We start from the raw sequence: 16,570 nt of genomic DNA, 5'->3' as shown, positions 1-16,570 counted from the left end.
TTTCTCCTCTCTGCTCTCATCATGGCCATCGCCTGCTTACCTTCAGCCTTTGGAAACGCCAAGACAATCCGCAACGACAACTCAAGCCGCTTTGGGAAGTACATTGACATCTATTTTAACCCCAGCGGGGTGATCGAGGGCGCACGCATCGAGCAGTTTCTCCTGGAGAAGTCCCGGGTCTGCCGGCAGGTGAGGCCTCCACCCGCCCAGGTTGGGAGTTGAGGGAATGGGGGAGGTTTCCAAGAGGGGCCCCCTTTCAGCTCTCTCACCTCTCCTCCCCTGTTCCCCAGGGGCCCTCCCAGAACCCACAGGCCTCACTGGATAATGAGGGCTCTTCCCCAGTATTCCAGGACAGCAAATGATAGAAATTTTTCCATTTTGAGCGGGGCTCAGTGGCACATGCCTCTAATCCCAGCACTTATGGTAGGCCAAGGCAGGTGGATTACTTGAGGCCAGGAGTTCGAGATCAGCCTGGCCAACGTGGCAAAACCCTGTCTCTACAAAAAAATACGAAAAAAAAAAATTAGGTAGGCAGTGGCACACACCTGTAGTCAGTCCCAGCTACTCGGGAGGCTGAGCCATGAGAAGTGCTTGAGCCTAGGAGGTAAAAGTCACAGTGAGCTGAGATTGCACCACTGCACTCCCGCCGGGGCAACAGAGCGAGACTCTGTCTCAAAAAAAAAAAAAAGAATTTTCTCCGTTTTGAATTTTCCATTCATATAAATTTCTTCTTTCTTTGGTGCCTACCATTCCTCATCTCTACTAGAATTAATTCTGAGACTAGGCTAGTTAGGTGGGCTGTATCTTCAGGTGTGTTAGGGGCCATGGCAGAAATACACAGATGACAGTATCCTAAATGCCACATGGCCAGGAAGTACAGAGGCACATGTCCTGTGTTGTCACATCAGGCCCTGTGCTCAGGGGGCCCCTTGCTTGGTTTCAGGCTCTGCTATTGCCACCTTGAAATTGTTACTAGCTTTTTAGCAAGAGGGCCTATGGTTCCCTTTTACACTGGGTGATCATGGAGCCAGTCCCGATGGTAGGGATCCCAACACGTGGCACCCACAACAGAAGAATTAATGCACCTGTGTGTGTGGGGGGGCGGTGCTCTCGTGTGATGGCATAACCCCTAACACATGCATGTGTGCAAATGAGCACACACACACAGAAGGGGTCCAGAGGGGAGAACGCCACCAACAGAGGGGCTGTGGCTGTGTGAGAGGGACACATGCCTCGGCACTGTGGCAAGCTGAGAAAGAAGGTCACATTTAGTGACCTCCCCAACCTGGTGCTATACTTTTCCTGTTTTATCTCATTTGACCTTCACAATCATGAGAGGTAGGACTCTTTATCCCTGTTGTACAGATGAGAAAACTGAGTCCAGATAAGTTAGGTCCCTTGTCCAGGGCCACAGAGCCAGCACATGGCGGAGTCTCTCTGCCCTGTCCAGAATCTCCTACCTCTTGATACAGTGGTTGCTGAATTCATAGAACTTGTCACCCAAAATGGTACCCCAAAATGGGCAGGAAATTTCTAAGGCAGGTGAGAAACAAGCCCTGCCCAAGAAAAGAGGGAGATTTAAAAATTATGGCATATCTATGCTACAGAGGAGGAAGTCTGTCCGTGTTGATGTGAAGGATCACCAAGAGATATGTTTAGGTGAAAAAAAAGGAAGTTGCAGAACCATAAATATGTTTTGTGTAAAAAAGAAAGAAAGAAAGAAAGAAAAGACAACTATTTATAGATATGCTATAAGTAAATGTTTTTTAAAAAATGTATAGGTTCTGGGGCGGGGAGGAGGGGATTTAAGGAAGGGAAAGGCAGGGTGGAAAGGAGCTCTCATCTTTTTGTTTTTTGAGACAGGGTCTCACTCTGTCACGCAGGTTGGAGTGCAGGGGTGCAATCTCAGCTCACCCCCGCCTCTGTCTCCTGGGCTCATGTGATCCTCCCACCTCAGCCTTTTGAGCAGCTGAGACTAGAGGTGTTCACCACCACGTCCAGCTAATTTTCTTATTTTTTGCAGAGATGAAGCCTCACTATATTGCCCAGGCTGCTCTCAAACTCCTGAGCTGAAGTAATCCTCCCGCCTCGGCCTCCCAAAACTGCTGGGATTACAGCCCAACTGAAACTCTCATCTTTTAACACTACTGTATATGCTTCAGATTGTTCGATTTTTATGAGAATGCATTTATAAATAGTGTTTCAAAAAATACGAAAGGCACCCTAGGCAACATGGCAAAACCCCATCCCTACAAAAAATACAAAACTTAGCTGGGCGTGGTGGTGTGTGCCTGTGATCTTAGCTACTTGGTAGGCTGAGGTGGGAGGATGGCTTGAATCCAGGACTTCGAGGCTGCAGTGAGCCGAGATTGCACCACTGCACTCTAGCTTGGGTAACAGGGCAAGACTTTCTCTCGGAAAAAGTTTTAAAAATGCCGAAGGCCTAGGGAGCCCTGTGGCTGTCAGATCTCTCGTGGGCCACTAAGTACCTGTGAAGAGAGCCCTGACTCTGTGCCATCACTCCTGGCCTGGGGACTTTGGACACAGCAGTGTCAGGGCTTCGAGGAGCAGTCAAGATGCAGGGAAATGCCTGACAGGAGTTCTCAGGGCAGGGATGAGACAGCTGCGGAGGCCCAGGATAGGGACAGCAACCAAGCCAGGCTGGCCCTGGGTCAGTGCCAGAGCTGCTCCTGGCTGAGAGACTTGGAGCGGAGGCCAGGGCTGGGCTGGACAGAGGCAGTCTGAGGCCCTGAGGCCTCAGGGGAATGGCCCACGGATCTGTCTGGAACGCCTTCTCTCCCTCCCAGGCCCCTGAGGAGCGGAACTACCACATCTTCTACTACATGCTCATGGGGATGAGTGCCGAAGACAAGCAGCTGCTGAGCCTGGGCACGCCCTCCGAGTACCACTACCTGACCATGGTGAGCCGCCCACCTGCCGCCTCCAGTAGCCAATGGAAGGGAGGAAAAAGAGCTGGTGCCGCTTCACCCTCCGTGACAGCTGCAGAGAAGCCCAATGCTGGCCAGGCCCCTGAGGCAGGGCTGGTTCCCTTTCCCTCTCCTCGCCAGCCCCTCTGTGCTGGGAATCACCTTGTCCACGTGCCTCCCGCTTCCCATCACATGTACCCCATGCCCCAGGCTGGACCTCATCTTCCTTTGGTCCCCACTAGATGACAGGCTCCCGGTGCCCAGTGGGCCACACACAGGGAGTTGCCCACACGCCTCCTGTTCCTGATTTCACTCCAATGGTCTGTCCTTGCAGGCCCCCTAAACGCAAGCCCCGAGCCCCAGGAAAGCAAAGCCCTTTCTGTGCTCCCAGCTGCACCTGCCACCTAGGACAGGGCAGCACCACAGCCATCGCTCATTAGCTTAGGTGCCCTGGCTGTCAGGGGAACTGCACCTCCTGGTTTATTGACCATGGAGTGGACCCAGAGCATTCTGCCTCTGGGATCTCTCCCATGCAACCCTCTCCCCTGGATCCACTGCTCCAATGCCTTCACCAGCCACCAGCCCTTGCCTGGACTTCATGGGCCCCCCTTACCAGTCTTGACCTCTAATCTGTCATCCACCCTGCAGCCAAGGCACTCTTCCTGTAGGAAGGTTTGCCCTGTAGTGTCATGCTTTGGATGGCACTGCTGCAGTGACCCCTGTGACCTGTAGGGTAGAAGTCCAAACTCCTCGGCGTGGTTTCCAAGTCCCTCCAGGATCTGCCCCTCTGCCGACCTCTCCCTTCTCAACACCCACCCCAGCCTCCCCGCAGCCCTGTCCCTACCTCCCCACCTCGTGGCCTTGCTCCCATCATCCTCTACCTAAACTGTCCTCTGTCCTCAGAGACAGCGGGGCCAGCTTTGCACCTCCTCCAGGAAGCCTTTCTCCACCTCTTGATAGGGCTGGCCCCAGCCCCTGTGGTCTGGGCGCCTATACCAGGCAAATGGCCATGGCACGGTCCCTGGCTCCCTGCCTGCCCCCCTGGATGCCCAGCACAGGGCCTGGCCCATGGCGAGCCTTGGAAAGCATTTCTTAAAGGAACAAACCCACAGTGTGCCCCAGAGAGACAAGGCAGGCTCGAGTAGGGACGAACGACAAATAGAGGATCGGAGAAGAAGTGTGAGTTGGCCAAGGTCACACCGTGGCCAGATGCTGGTGCTGGCTGCAAGGCCCGATCATGCTGTGGCTACTGTGTCATGATTCTCCCTCTGAAAAGAATTGTATGTGGTTTCTGAGCATGGACCCTGCCCGGTCCACCCAGTGCCTGTGAAGGGCAGTGTCTCAGCCTTGCTGGCCCCAGGATGGAGGTGGTGGGGCAGGGGGTGGCCCCATTAGCTGAGGCTCCCTGTCCCGCAGGGGAACTGCACTTCCTGTGAGGGGCTCAACGACGCCAAGGACTATGCCCACATCCGCTCGGCCATGAAGATCCTCCATTTCTCTGACTCTGAGAGCTGGGACCTCAGCAAGCTGCTGGCTGCCATTCTCCACCTGGGGAACGTGGGGTTCATGGGTAATGCCGGGTCTGCCCCAACCACACCCTTGGGAAGGGAGGGGGCAGGGGACAGGAGCAAGAAGGCATCTCTAGGCGTTCTCACAGGAAGGGTCCTGTGGTCCCACCAAGGCCTGGAAAAATACATCTAAAAAATTCAGCTGTGATTTTGCAGGCCTCGTGAGGTGAAGGGGAAAATGTCAAAGCTTAAGGTTCTCCACAGGTGGAGACTGTGGCCAATCATCCCCCACTTTTAGCTGGGACCCCAAAGGGCTTCCCCCTTAAGGTTCAGGTAAGCCAGAGTAAACAAATCCATGCATGAACTTGCAAAACAGGTTGTGAGCTTGGGGCGGTCTGGGGATTACGGTGTCCTGACCCGTGAACACCCCCAAGCACCTAACGGAAGTTACTGACAGTCCTCGCTGAAAGAAAACACCAGCAAGTTAGATTACAAATGATTCCTGCAGGTAGGTTTTCAAACACAACATCCAGCATGAAGCCAGGAAGAGATAGGAACAAGGAAATGAAATACTATGAACAAGAACCGGCAGAAATAATAAACAGTAGAAATCGATCCACAAAGATTTCAAAGTTGGAATTATTAGACACAGACTAGAGAAGTTCTGCTTACTCTGCTCAAGAAAAGAAGCAGCCAAGCTTGAAAATTTAGACAGCGAATGGGAAACTTTGAAGACATTACAGATGTATAAACGAACCACATAGAAATTCCGTTCTAAAATAAAAAAATACGATAACCAAAATGAAGAACCCAATGGATGGTTTAAAGGACTCCGTGCCTGTCTAGGAGAGGAAATGTGTGAGCTGGACGGAAAGTCAGGAGAAACTGTGAGTACGGCATGGAGAGAGCAAAGGTGGGAAATGTCAGAGAGAAAGTGGAGACTGGGAGGACGCTGTGGGCAAAGGGAGCACACCTTTCATCGGAGTCCTAAAGGAAAGGAGAGAAAAAGGGGCAGAGGCAATATTTGAAGAGATTAGGGCTGGTTCTAGAATTCAGGAGAGATCATTCACAAAGCAATGGGAAGGGAAAGACTTTTCTAGAATCTGTTCTGGAGCAATGGGGTGTCCGTATAGAAGACAAGAGCTTTGGGCCACCATCTCACGCCATGTGAGAACACTGGCTCCAGGCGAGCCACAGCTGGGCTGATCTGTCGTCTATCAGCCAGACTGCACACTTCAGCCAGGGAAAGGTGGGTGCTAACCAGAGGTGGGCACCGGAGCCTGGGACAGCATCAGAAACACGACACTGAGGAAGTGAAGCAGGCACAAGAGAACGCAGACAGATCCACTAACATAACGTTTGTTTGTTTGTTTTTGAGACAGGGTCTTGCTTTGTTGTCCAGGCTGGAGTGCAGTGGTGGGATCTCAGCTCACTGCAACCTCTTACTCCCGGGTTCAAGCGATTCTCTCAACTCAGCCTCCTGAGTATCTAGGATTTACAGGGGCCCGTCACCACAGCCTGGCTAATTTTTGTATTTTTAGTAGAGATGGGGTTTCACCACATTGGTCAGGCTGGTCTCGAACTCCCGACCTCAGGTGATCCTCCTGCCTTGGCCTCCCAGAGTGCTGGGATTACAGGTATGAGCCACCACAACTGGCCCACTAACATAACATTTAAAAGCAGGCACATTAAACGCTGTTTAGGGACTCTATGTAGGGAATAAAAAGATAAATAAAAAGCTAGGAAGTTTGAAGTTGGGAGGGTGCTTACCTCCAGAGGAGAGGGACACAGTCTCAGGCTGCGAGGACCTCGGAGGGCTGTGGGTGCTGGCAGAGCCTAGACTTGGCTTTAGCGGTGGTTCCATGGTGCAGACTTTATTCTTTACAACACAGCTTTGTGTTTTATGCACTTCTTTATCTGTGTATTTTATGTCACAATTTTTTTCAGTTTAAAAAAGAAAAAAAGCAAAAACAAAGAGACCCAAAGGTCCCATCACCCACCAGCCTGGCGTGTCCTAAGCTGGAAATGGTTGAAGAGGAGGAACCAGAAGCTGGGAGGCCAGTCAGGAGATGGTTGCAGTAGAGCGGGGCCTGGCTTACAGCTGGAGCTCCATTAGTGTTTTGCTTCCTGTGACTGAATGAGTGATGAAATGTTCGGGTTTCTATACCCAGCAGCATGGATTGAGGGGCCTGATGGCCCATCTCTCCAGCGCCAGTGTCAGCCATGTTTCCCAAGTCAGACTTCTCCCTCCAAATAGGCCCACCTTTCTTCAAACTTCCCTTCGACCCAGGGCCTTGGTCCCCTCAAGAGGAAGTGGTCTGCCAGGTTCACCAACAGCTAAGGTGTGAATGACCCGTGGTCATGGGGCCGTTGGCTCCCTAAAAGAGAGGACCCTGGGAGAGGCTGTGGCTCTCACACCGGGGCAGCTGTTCTCCTGAGTGGATCTGGGGCTACCGTGGGCCCGGGCCTGTTGGGACCTGGCTCCCATCGCTCTAGGCTGCTTTCCCACTCAGGATTCCTGATTCTCTCTCTAGCTTCGGTCTTCGAGAACCTGGATGCCTCAGATGTGATGGAGACACCTGCCTTTCCCACTGTGATGAAGTTACTAGAGGTAGGGCTGCTGTGTCCACAGCTTCCATTTTGGTGGGGGGCCCTAGAGGTCTAGGCAGACAGACCCCTGACACCTGATTCTCATAACCCTACCATGAGAGAGGCCCCCACCCCTCTCCCAAAAACCCCTCCCTTCTGTATGCTACAGGTGCCTGAGGGCGGGCGCAGAGTGCGGCAGTGCCAAACAGAGCAGCGGAATGGCCAGTTTGGCTTTAACGAATGTTCCCTCCCTTTCCCCACATCCCCTTCTGCTTGTTGATGGCCCTGTCTCAGCGTCCTCGCCCTCCGCCCTGTCCAGTCCCTAGGCTCCCCACTTGGACCCCAACCTACCCATCAGACCAGCCCTGCCCTGGGCCCTCACCCCGCAGGGCTTCTCCCGGGCTTGCGCTATTCTGGGAGAGTGGAATGTGAGTTCGGGGTCCATCTGTTTAGCCTTCCTGGTTGTTTCCCAGGCCAAATGCAGCCTCGGCTTAAAGGAAGGGCAGCAGGCCCTGAGTGAGGGGCTACCTCTGCAATGGGGACATGGCAGCACCCCATGTCAGTTCTGGTGGAAAATGAATAGAATCAGGAGCAAGAAATAAATACATAAAGCAAGCAATCCCATTAGGCACATTTCGCTATTAACATTCTTCTTTTGGTTCAAGGGCACTCAGAAACTCTGGGTTTTGTCAGCTCCAGTGGAGGGCTGGCCCGGCACACTCACTTGCTCCTTTAGACTCTCAGCCTTCAGGCGGGACTGATTTCAGCAGGGACATGCCTGAGGTCTGGCCTCAGAGTCCTCCCTCACCTTGGTTTTCCGAGGCCAGCCTGGGGGAGCCAGCCCCTTTCTCAGCCCCCGGGAGACCCACTAAGGGCTTGGCCCACCGAGCTGGAGAATCCTTCCCTAACAGCTCCCAGGGCCCTGGCCCTGGCCTCGGGCTCCGCCCACCCTCAGGTGGGCATAGGTGCTTGATCATGAGAGGGAATAAGACTTGGCAGAAGCGGGTCAGAGTGCTGGGCCAGGGCCTGCTCCACGGGTGCGACACAGCCCCCACCTGCCTCCCCAGGTGCAGCACCAGGAGCTCCGGGACTGTCTGACCAAGCACACCATCCTCATCCGAGGGGAGCTCGTCACCAGGCCCCTGAACATCGTCCAGGCTGCTGACCGGAGGGACGCCTTTGTCAAGGTACAGAGCTGCGACAGCGGGGCTCACATGGCCATCTGTTGACCATGGCTCTGCTCCTTGCTGTGCCGGTGGAGGGCAGGACGGAGCAGAGGGCCCCACTCTGCCAGTCACCTGCCTGGTGACCATGGACTCCTCAGCCTCTTGGGCCCGGGTTTCCTGCCTTTGAAGGAGGGACAACATCTGCAGTAGGTCCAAGCCATTTGGCCTCTCCAGGTGAACTTGGAGTTGACCTCCTCCTGAGCCTCCAAGCCCAGGATCCTCCCACCCCTGTGTCTCTCCAGGGCATCTATGGGCACCTCTTCCTATGGATTGTCAAGAAGATCAATGCCGCCATCTTCACGCCACCAGCCCAGGACCCCAAAAATGTGCGGAGGGCCATCGGCCTCCTGGACATATTTGGCTTTGAAAATTTCGAGAACAATAGGTATGAACATCTCAGATCCCAGCCCCACTGCTTCCAGAAAACGGAAGATAAGCCAGTTCCTCTTTTTTTTTTTAAGACGGAGTCTCGCTCTGTCGCCAGGGCTGGAGTGCAGTGGCTGGATCTCGGCTCACTGCAAGCTCTGCCTCCCGGGTTCACGCCATTCTCCTGCCTCAGCCTCCCGAGTAGCTGGGACTACAGGCGCCGCCACCTCACCCGGCTAGTTTTTTGTATTTTTTTTTTTAGTAGAGACGGGGTTTCACCGTGTTAGCCAGGATGGTCTCGATCTCCTGACCTCGTGATCCGCCCGTCTCGGCCTCCCAAAGTGCTGGGATTACAGGCTTGAGCCAGCGCGCCCGGCCGCCAGTTCCTCTCGAAGGGGGCAAGTTGGAGGGGAGCCATCACCCGGCACCCAGGCCTGGCAAGTCCCAACAGGTCTGCGTGCTCTGCCTGGGGTGGCTGCTGTGCCCTGCCATCTAGAGAAGGCCGTACAACTAAAAGCTGTCCCTGAGAGCCAGGCTGACGCCCGGCATGTGTCACCCCTCTTGGACCACCTGCTCTCCTCATGAGCCAGAGTGGATTACCACACGAGGTCAGGGTTGAAACAGAAATCAGTAACGTGGATTCATCTGCATCTGGCTGGCTTATCATCTTAGGCAGTGGGGGAAGCTAGATGCATTTGTGGACCATTCCTGACTTTTTAGTTTGTGGGGGAAGGCAAGGCAGGGCTCCTCTGACCTGGTGTCCCAGTGTCCTGGCACCCCAGACTGGAAGCTGGAGAGCTGTAACCAGGAGGCAGGTCAGAAGATAGCTGCCAGGTGCGACTGTGATGAAGGCTGGGGATCAGATAGACAAAGGTGGTGAGGGCACCAGGCGACAAAGCCAGGCCAGGCCAGGCCAGGTGATGCTCAGCGGTACTATCACCAGCAAGAGGAGTCCCATGAAGACTGGGATAAGCAGGCTGGCAACACTGGCTTTGCAATTTAGCTTACCTGAGCCAGCTCATTGAAAGGGCTTGATGGGACAGAGACCGGGCCACTGGCTCCAGGAAGCAGAGGCCCCTGGGCCCTGTGTGAGGAGCCGGGGGGCTAGCCTGACCTTGCAGGCCCCTGCCCAAGGCCTGTCTCCAAGTGAGGTCTGATCTGGGAGTGATTTAGAAGGCCTCCCTTGGACAGCCAGGATTGTCAAGACACAAGCCATTCCACATGCAAGCACGCTGGGATCTCAGCCCTCCCAGGGCCAGCCGGGGGTGCAGGGCAGGGGCCTGCTCACTGCAGTCAGGTGGGAGAGGCAGGGCTGGCAGAACTTAGCCCAATGCCAGCTCAAGTGTGATTCGGATCACTGGCATCTGGCCCTGAGAGGGACAGGTGTTGAAGATAGCATGGGCCAGACTTTGGCAACTGACGGGAACTGGAGAGGAGGGACAGAGACGGAAACTCCTCGGTTTCTGACCTGAGCCGGGGGTGGTAGGTGGAGGGGCCATTTCCCAAGGCAGGGAATGCAGGAGGAAGTGCAGGTTGGAGGACCTGGGAACAGAGGCAGTAGGGCGTATGCCTGGTTGATGCAGGGGGGCCCGGCAGTCAATGCTGGGTCTCCAGAAGCTCATCTCCATAGCAAGGCTCATGGGTGGGGCTGCTAGTGTGCACTCAGACCACAAGAATTGTTTCAGTGTCAGGTGGGGAGGCCTGGCAGAGGACCCAGCAGGCGGCTGTGAGAAGCTGAAGGCGAGGACTTGATGATATGCTGAGCCTCCTCGTTTCTCTTTTTGCCGTGGGGTGGAAAAAGTGACGGTGATGGAGGCAGTCAGAGGAGAGAGGGTGTGCAGGAATGAATGTGCATCCGTGTGTACACGAGATGTGCATCTGTGGGCATATCTGTACGGGGCTGTGTGCAGATGGCTGGTGATCCTATGGCTCCAGCCTGCTGCAGCGGGGACTCAGCTGGCCCTGCTCCACCCCTGGGCAGTGACCTTGCCTTCACAGCTTCGAGCAACTCTGCATCAACTTCGCCAACGAGCACCTGCAGCAGTTCTTTGTGCAGCACGTGTTCGCCATGGAGCAGGAGGAGTACCGCTCGGAGAACATCTCCTGGGACTACATCCACTACACCGACAATCGGCCCACCCTGGACCTGCTGGCCCTCAAGCCCATGAGCGTCATCTCCCTCCTGGACGAGGAGAGCCGTTTCCCACAGGTGTGTGTTCTGCCGACCTTCTGGTGGAGGCTCTGCTGTGGGTCTCCTCTTGGAGGCCGGGAAACTGCACTCGGGTGGGCCGCGTGTTCTGAGAGTCACTGAAACCTCTGCCAGGAATAAGCAAAAGAGCCCCAGCCAAACCAGACAGACCCTCCTCTCCAAGGCCCACTTCTCTGACGGCTGGGGTCCTCAGACAATAGTTCAGAGAGTGGAGCAGAAGAGCTGGTCGTGGAGGGTGGCAGACCCAGCACTGCTCCCAGCTCAGCCCTCACTCCCTGCAACGAATCACTGACCCCTGGGCATTAGCTTCCCGTCTATACAGAGGCCCTCAATCATCCTGAGCCCAGATTGCTTTGCCTCCATGAGGAAGCCCTGGAGCCTGACCTCCCCATGGCTGGACTCTGGGGCCTCAGCCCATAGGCTGTCTGCATTCTTCCAGGGGACAGATCTCACCATGCTGCAAAAACTGAACAGTGTCCACGCCAACAACAAGGCCTTCCTACAGCCCAAGAACATCCACGATGCAAGATTTGGCATTGCTCATTTTGCCGGCGAGGTGTACTACCAAGCAGAAGGTGGGTGCAGCTCCTCTCATGCCCCCTCCAAATCTGGACTGGGTTCCAGGGAGACCGTGGAAAGCAGGCTCAGAGGATGAGGCTATTTTGCAGCTCTAGCAGTGGGGCAGAGGGATGAGCAGTATGGCTTCTACTGGAGAAAGAAAATGGAATGGACCAGGCATGTTTTGCTTTGTTTTTGGTAATAACTCTATTGAGATAGAATTCACACACCATGTTATTTACCTATTTTAAAGTGTACAACTTGACTGTAGTATATCCAGAGTATACTAATGATTGCCCCCATTTTAGAACTTTTTCGCCACCCCTAAAAGAAACCCCTCATGAGCAGTCACTCCCATTTCCCCCCAATCCTGGGCAACAACTATTTTCTGTCTCTATGGATTTGCCTATTCTGACTTTTTGCATAAATGGAACCATACAATACGTGGTCTTTTGTGGCTGGTTTCTTTCACTTAGCATCATGTTTTCTTTTTTTTTTTTTTGAGATGGAGTCTCGCTATGTGGCCCGGGCTGGAGTGCGGTGGCACGATCTCTGCTCACTGCAAGCTCCGCCTCCCGGGTTCACGCCATTCTCCTGCCTCAGCCTCCCGAGTAGCTGGGACTACAGGCACCCGCCACCTCGCCCGGCTAGTTTTTTGTATTTTTTTTAGTAGAGACGGGGTTTCACCATGTTAGCCAGGATGATCTCGATCTCCTGACCTCGTGATCCGCCCACCTCAGCCTCTCAAAGTGCTGGGATTACAGGCGTGAGCCACCACGCCCGGCCAGCATCATGTTTTCAACGTTCATCTATGTTGTAGCACATGTCAATGCTCCATGTCTCTTCATTGCAGAAAAACATTCCATTATCTGGAATGTTTGTTTATCTCGTCATCAGTGGATGGACATTTGGGTTTTTTCCACTTTTTGCCTATTATGAATAACACAGCTACGAACACCCATGTACAAGTGTTTGTGCGGGCATATGTTTTCATTTCCCCTGGGTATCTACCTAGCAGCAGAATTGCTGTGTCATATAATAACTCTATGTTTAACTGTTCGAGGAACCGCCAAACTGTTTTCCAAAGCGGCTGTACCATTTTACATTCCCACTAGCATTGTATGAGGGCTCTAGTTCCTCCGCATCCTCGCCTACACATGTGATTGTCTGTCTTTTTTATTATAGCTGCCCTAGTGGGTTTGAAGTCTCAGTGTAATTTGCATCTGCATCCCCCGATGGCTAAGGATGTCAATCGCCGTTTCATATGCTTGTTGGCCATTTGCACGTCTTCTTTGGAGGGATGTCTATTTAAACGCTCTGCCCGTGTTTTCATTGGGTTGTCTTTTTATTGTTGAGTTGTAAGAGTTCTTTATTATTCTGGATACAAGTACCTAATATGTGGTTGGTAAATTATTTTCTCATTCTGTGGATTGTCTTTTCATCTGCTTGATGGTGTCCTGTGAGGCCCAAAAAGCTTTCATTTTGAAGAAATCCAACTTATCTATTTTCCTTTCTTTGCTTGTGTCATATCTAAGAGTCCAGGGTCAAATATAAGGTCATGAAGATTTATCTCTATGTTTTCTTCTAAGTTTTTTAGTGTTAGTTTTTACATTAGGTCTTTGACCCATTTTAATTTTTGGGATATGTTGAGAGACGGTCAGTAATGGTCTTGATTGAAGAAGTGAAGGCCTGGGGTGGTCACCCTATGGGTGTGCTAGGAAAAACGAGGAAGGTGACCATGGGCTGCTGTGGTCAGGGGCGGCCAGAGGGTCACTCTCTGCACCTCATGTGGAGAAGTGAAGAGGTGTTCTGGTCTATTTAAACTGGAGACAGGAATCCAGGGATGATTCTTTTGAGTAGAGGGTGGTCATTTACTCAGAACAGGCTAGGCATTGGGAGGCCAGGGGAGAAAGGGAAAGGTGCCGTGGCTCCTTCATAGTTCCTGCCAGATCCTGGCTTTGGGTTCCTAGAAAACGAAGAGGCTGGAGCCAATCAGACCTGCAGGGTCCTGGGACACAAAGAAGATACCGAGCCCATCCTCCATGGGGCAATTCAAGGCTGAGTTTTATTTTTTGAAGTGATAGGAAACTTACATAATGCTAAGATTAAGGTCGATTCTTTCTAGATTTTCTGGTTGCAGAATTCTAGAAATATTTTCTTTTTTTTTTTTTTTTTTTTTTTTGAGACGGAGTCTCGCTCTGTCGCCCAGGCTGGAGTGCAGTGGCCGGATCTCAGCTCACTGCAAGCTCCGCCTCCCGGGTTTACGCCATTCTCCTGCCTCAGCCTCCTGAGTAGCTGGGACTACAGGCGCCCGCCACCTCGCCCGGCTAAGTTTTTGTATTTTTAGTAGAGACGGGGTTTCACTGTGTTAGCCAGGATGGTCTCGATCTCCTGACCTCGTGATCCGCCCGTCTCGGCCTCCCAAAGTGCTGGGATTACAGGCTTGAGCCACCGCGCCCGGCCAGAATTCTAGAAATATTAATTAAAGCTAAGCCTTCTTTTTATTTTGGATACCCTGTTGTGCTAATAACCTTGGCTTCACTTACTCTGCCTATTGGAATACTGAACCCAGGAGTGTCTCAACCCTCCCCACCCCGAAAACATCCAGGGAGCTCAGCCCCCCTGCCCCTGGTGGGGAACTCTGCCTGAGCCTCAGGAGCGCAGGGTGTCACTGAGTGTCTACCCCCCGCCCAGCACCCAGTGCAGCCCCCCTGGTGCTGCTCCCCTCACAGACACCTGCAGGAAGAGGTGGCAAACAGGCTCCCTTCCCTCTCCCACCCTTGACTCTGCCTCTCCAGATCCACAGCAGGCTGTGCAGGTGTGCACAGGGCATACCACTAAAAACTGGGCTGACTTAAGGGGAGCAAAGTGAAAGAGGAAAGTCAGGGTCGTGCCCTTGGGAGTTGGTCCTTACAGACCAAGCAGCGCAGCCCCTGGCCTCAATGGAGCCTGGCTTTGAGGAGCAGCTCATCTTCTCAGTGTGGTTCTGTCCCTACTGCAGGACTAAGCCATTCTTAATTATGGCTGAAGGGGAGATGTGGGATCTTCTCACCCCCTGGAGCCATGCCTGTATTAGTCACTAGGGCAAGAGTAACAAACACCACAGATTGAGTGGCTTAAACAACGGCAATTACTGTCTCTGAGTTCTAGAGGCTGGAAGTCCAAGATCAAGGTGTTGGCAGGTTTAATCCCTTATGAGGCATCTCTCGTTTGTATGCAGATGGCCATCTTCTCCTTGTGTCCTCATATGGCCTCCCTTCCCTCTGTTTGTGTCTGTGTCCTCATCTCCCCTTCTTTTCTTTTCTTTTTTCTTTTTTTTTTTTTTTTGAGATGGAGTCTCACTGTGTCACCCAAGCTGGAGTGCAATAGTATGATCTCAGCTCACTGCAACCTCTGCCTCCCAGGTTCAAGTGATTCTCCTGCCCCAGGCTCCTGAGTAGCTGAGATTATAGGCATGCACCACCATGCCTGGCTAATTTTTGTATTTTTAGTAGAGACAGCGTTTGTCTTTAGTAGAGACAGCGTTGGTCAGGCTGGTCTCAAACTCCTGACCTCATGATCCACCTGCCTTAGCCTCCCAAAGTGCTGGGATTACAAGTGTGAGCCACCGCACCCGGCCTCATCTCCCTTCTTATAATGACACTAGTCATACTGGATTAGGGCCCATCCTAATGACCTCATTTTACTTTAATCCCCTCTTTAAAGGCCCTATGTCCACATCATGTTCTGATGTATAGGGTGTTAGGACACCAACATATGAATTTTAGGGGACACAATTTAGCCCATGACACTGCCTTTCTCCTATTATTGGAGGCTTCATCTATTTTCAGCCTGAAGGAGCCTTAGCCCTAGCAGGATCTGCCCAGAGACAGGAGGATGGTGGCAGCTTAGACGAGGGGGCTGGAGTGGGAATGGGAATTCGGGGGGGTCCAGAGTTTAGACGGGAGGAGTTACTTTGTGCTGGGTAGATGGTGGGGGCCATGCCTGGCTAGAGGGGTGGAGAGCATGGCCTTAGTGGGGCCTGTGCAGGAGGGGGTTCCTCTAGGCATCCTGTATTCCCCCCCACTGCCCTTTTCTTCCCCACGGGTGGGCAGTGATGGCTGAGCTGGGATGCTGGGTGGGCCCTGTGTCCCCATAGGCTTCCTGGAGAAAAACCGAGATGTGCTGAGCACAGATATCCTCACCGTGGTTTACTCCTCCAAAAACAAGTTTCTGAGGGAGCTATTCAACCTGGAGTCAGCAGAGACCAGGCTGGGCCATGGGACCATCCGCCAGGCAAAGGCAGGAAACCATCTCTTCAAGGTGGGCTCCCAGGCACCCTCCTGGGTCTCTCACCCCTGATGGCTACAGGGCCAGACATATATGTACAGGAAAGACTGTTTTAATCACCTGTGGGTCCCCAGCATGCAGCAGGCACTTGGGAAACCTGCAATGGATGGATGGGCGGATGGATGGATGTGTGGGTGGATAGGTAAATGGATGGGTGAATGGGTGGGTGGGTGGATAGATGGGTGAGTGGGTGGATGGGTAGTGGGTGGGTGGATGGATGGGTGAGTGGGTCGATGGGTGGTGGGTGGGTGGATGGATGGGTGGGTAGACGGATGGGTGGGTGAGTGGATGGGTGGATGGGTGTGTGAGTGGATGAGTGAATGGGTGTGTGGATGGTTGGGTGGATGGATGGATGGATGAGTGGATGGATGGATGGGTGGGTGGATGGATGGATGGATGGGTGGAAGGATGGTTGGATGGGCAGGTGGCTGTGTGGGTGGCTGTGTGGGTGGGTGGATGGGTGAATGGATGGGTGGATGGGTGGGTGGATGGATAGACGGATGGGCAGGTGGCTGTGTGGGTGGGTGAGTGGATGGATGGATGGGTGGGTGGGTGGATGGATAGATGGATGGGTGAGTGGCTATGTGGATGGGTGAGTGGATGGATGGATGGGTGGGTGGATGGGTAAATGGATGGGTGAGTGGGTGGATGGATAGATGGATGGGCAGGTGGCTGTGTGGGTGGGTGAGTAGATGGATGGATGGACGGGTGGGTGGATGGGTGGGTGGGTGGGTGGATGGATAGATGGATGGGCAGGTGGCTGTGTGGGTGGGTGAGTGGATGGATGGATGGGGGGGTGGATGGGTGAATGGATGGATGCATGGGTGGGTGGGTAGATGGATGGGTGAGTGGGTGGAT

The 16,570-nt window shown here is 53.4% G+C and overlaps 1 protein-coding gene across 1 annotated transcript in view; it reads left to right on the top strand.

Annotated features, from left to right (window-relative positions):
- Positions 1–16,570, top strand: part of MYO7B (myosin VIIB) — a 102,098-nt gene that overhangs the window by 37,068 nt on the left and 48,460 nt on the right. The window contains exons 7-15 of the mRNA XM_045366880.3: positions 47–189; positions 2,808–2,921; positions 4,344–4,497; positions 6,970–7,046; positions 8,092–8,211; positions 8,493–8,635; positions 10,615–10,825; positions 11,265–11,400; positions 15,522–15,685. Of these exons, the coding sequence (XP_045222815.2) occupies positions 47–189; positions 2,808–2,921; positions 4,344–4,497; positions 6,970–7,046; positions 8,092–8,211; positions 8,493–8,635; positions 10,615–10,825; positions 11,265–11,400; positions 15,522–15,685 (1,262 nt within the window). The remainder of the gene's footprint in view (positions 1–46; positions 190–2,807; positions 2,922–4,343; positions 4,498–6,969; positions 7,047–8,091; positions 8,212–8,492; positions 8,636–10,614; positions 10,826–11,264; positions 11,401–15,521; positions 15,686–16,570) is intronic.

The sequence above is a fragment of the Macaca fascicularis genome, chromosome 12, assembly GCF_037993035.2.
Source record: "Macaca fascicularis isolate 582-1 chromosome 12, T2T-MFA8v1.1".
NCBI classification, from domain to species: Eukaryota; Metazoa; Chordata; class Mammalia; order Primates; family Cercopithecidae; genus Macaca; species Macaca fascicularis.
The sequence above is the reverse complement of the archived record's forward strand: the minus strand, read 5'-3'. Positions and strand labels throughout refer to the sequence as shown.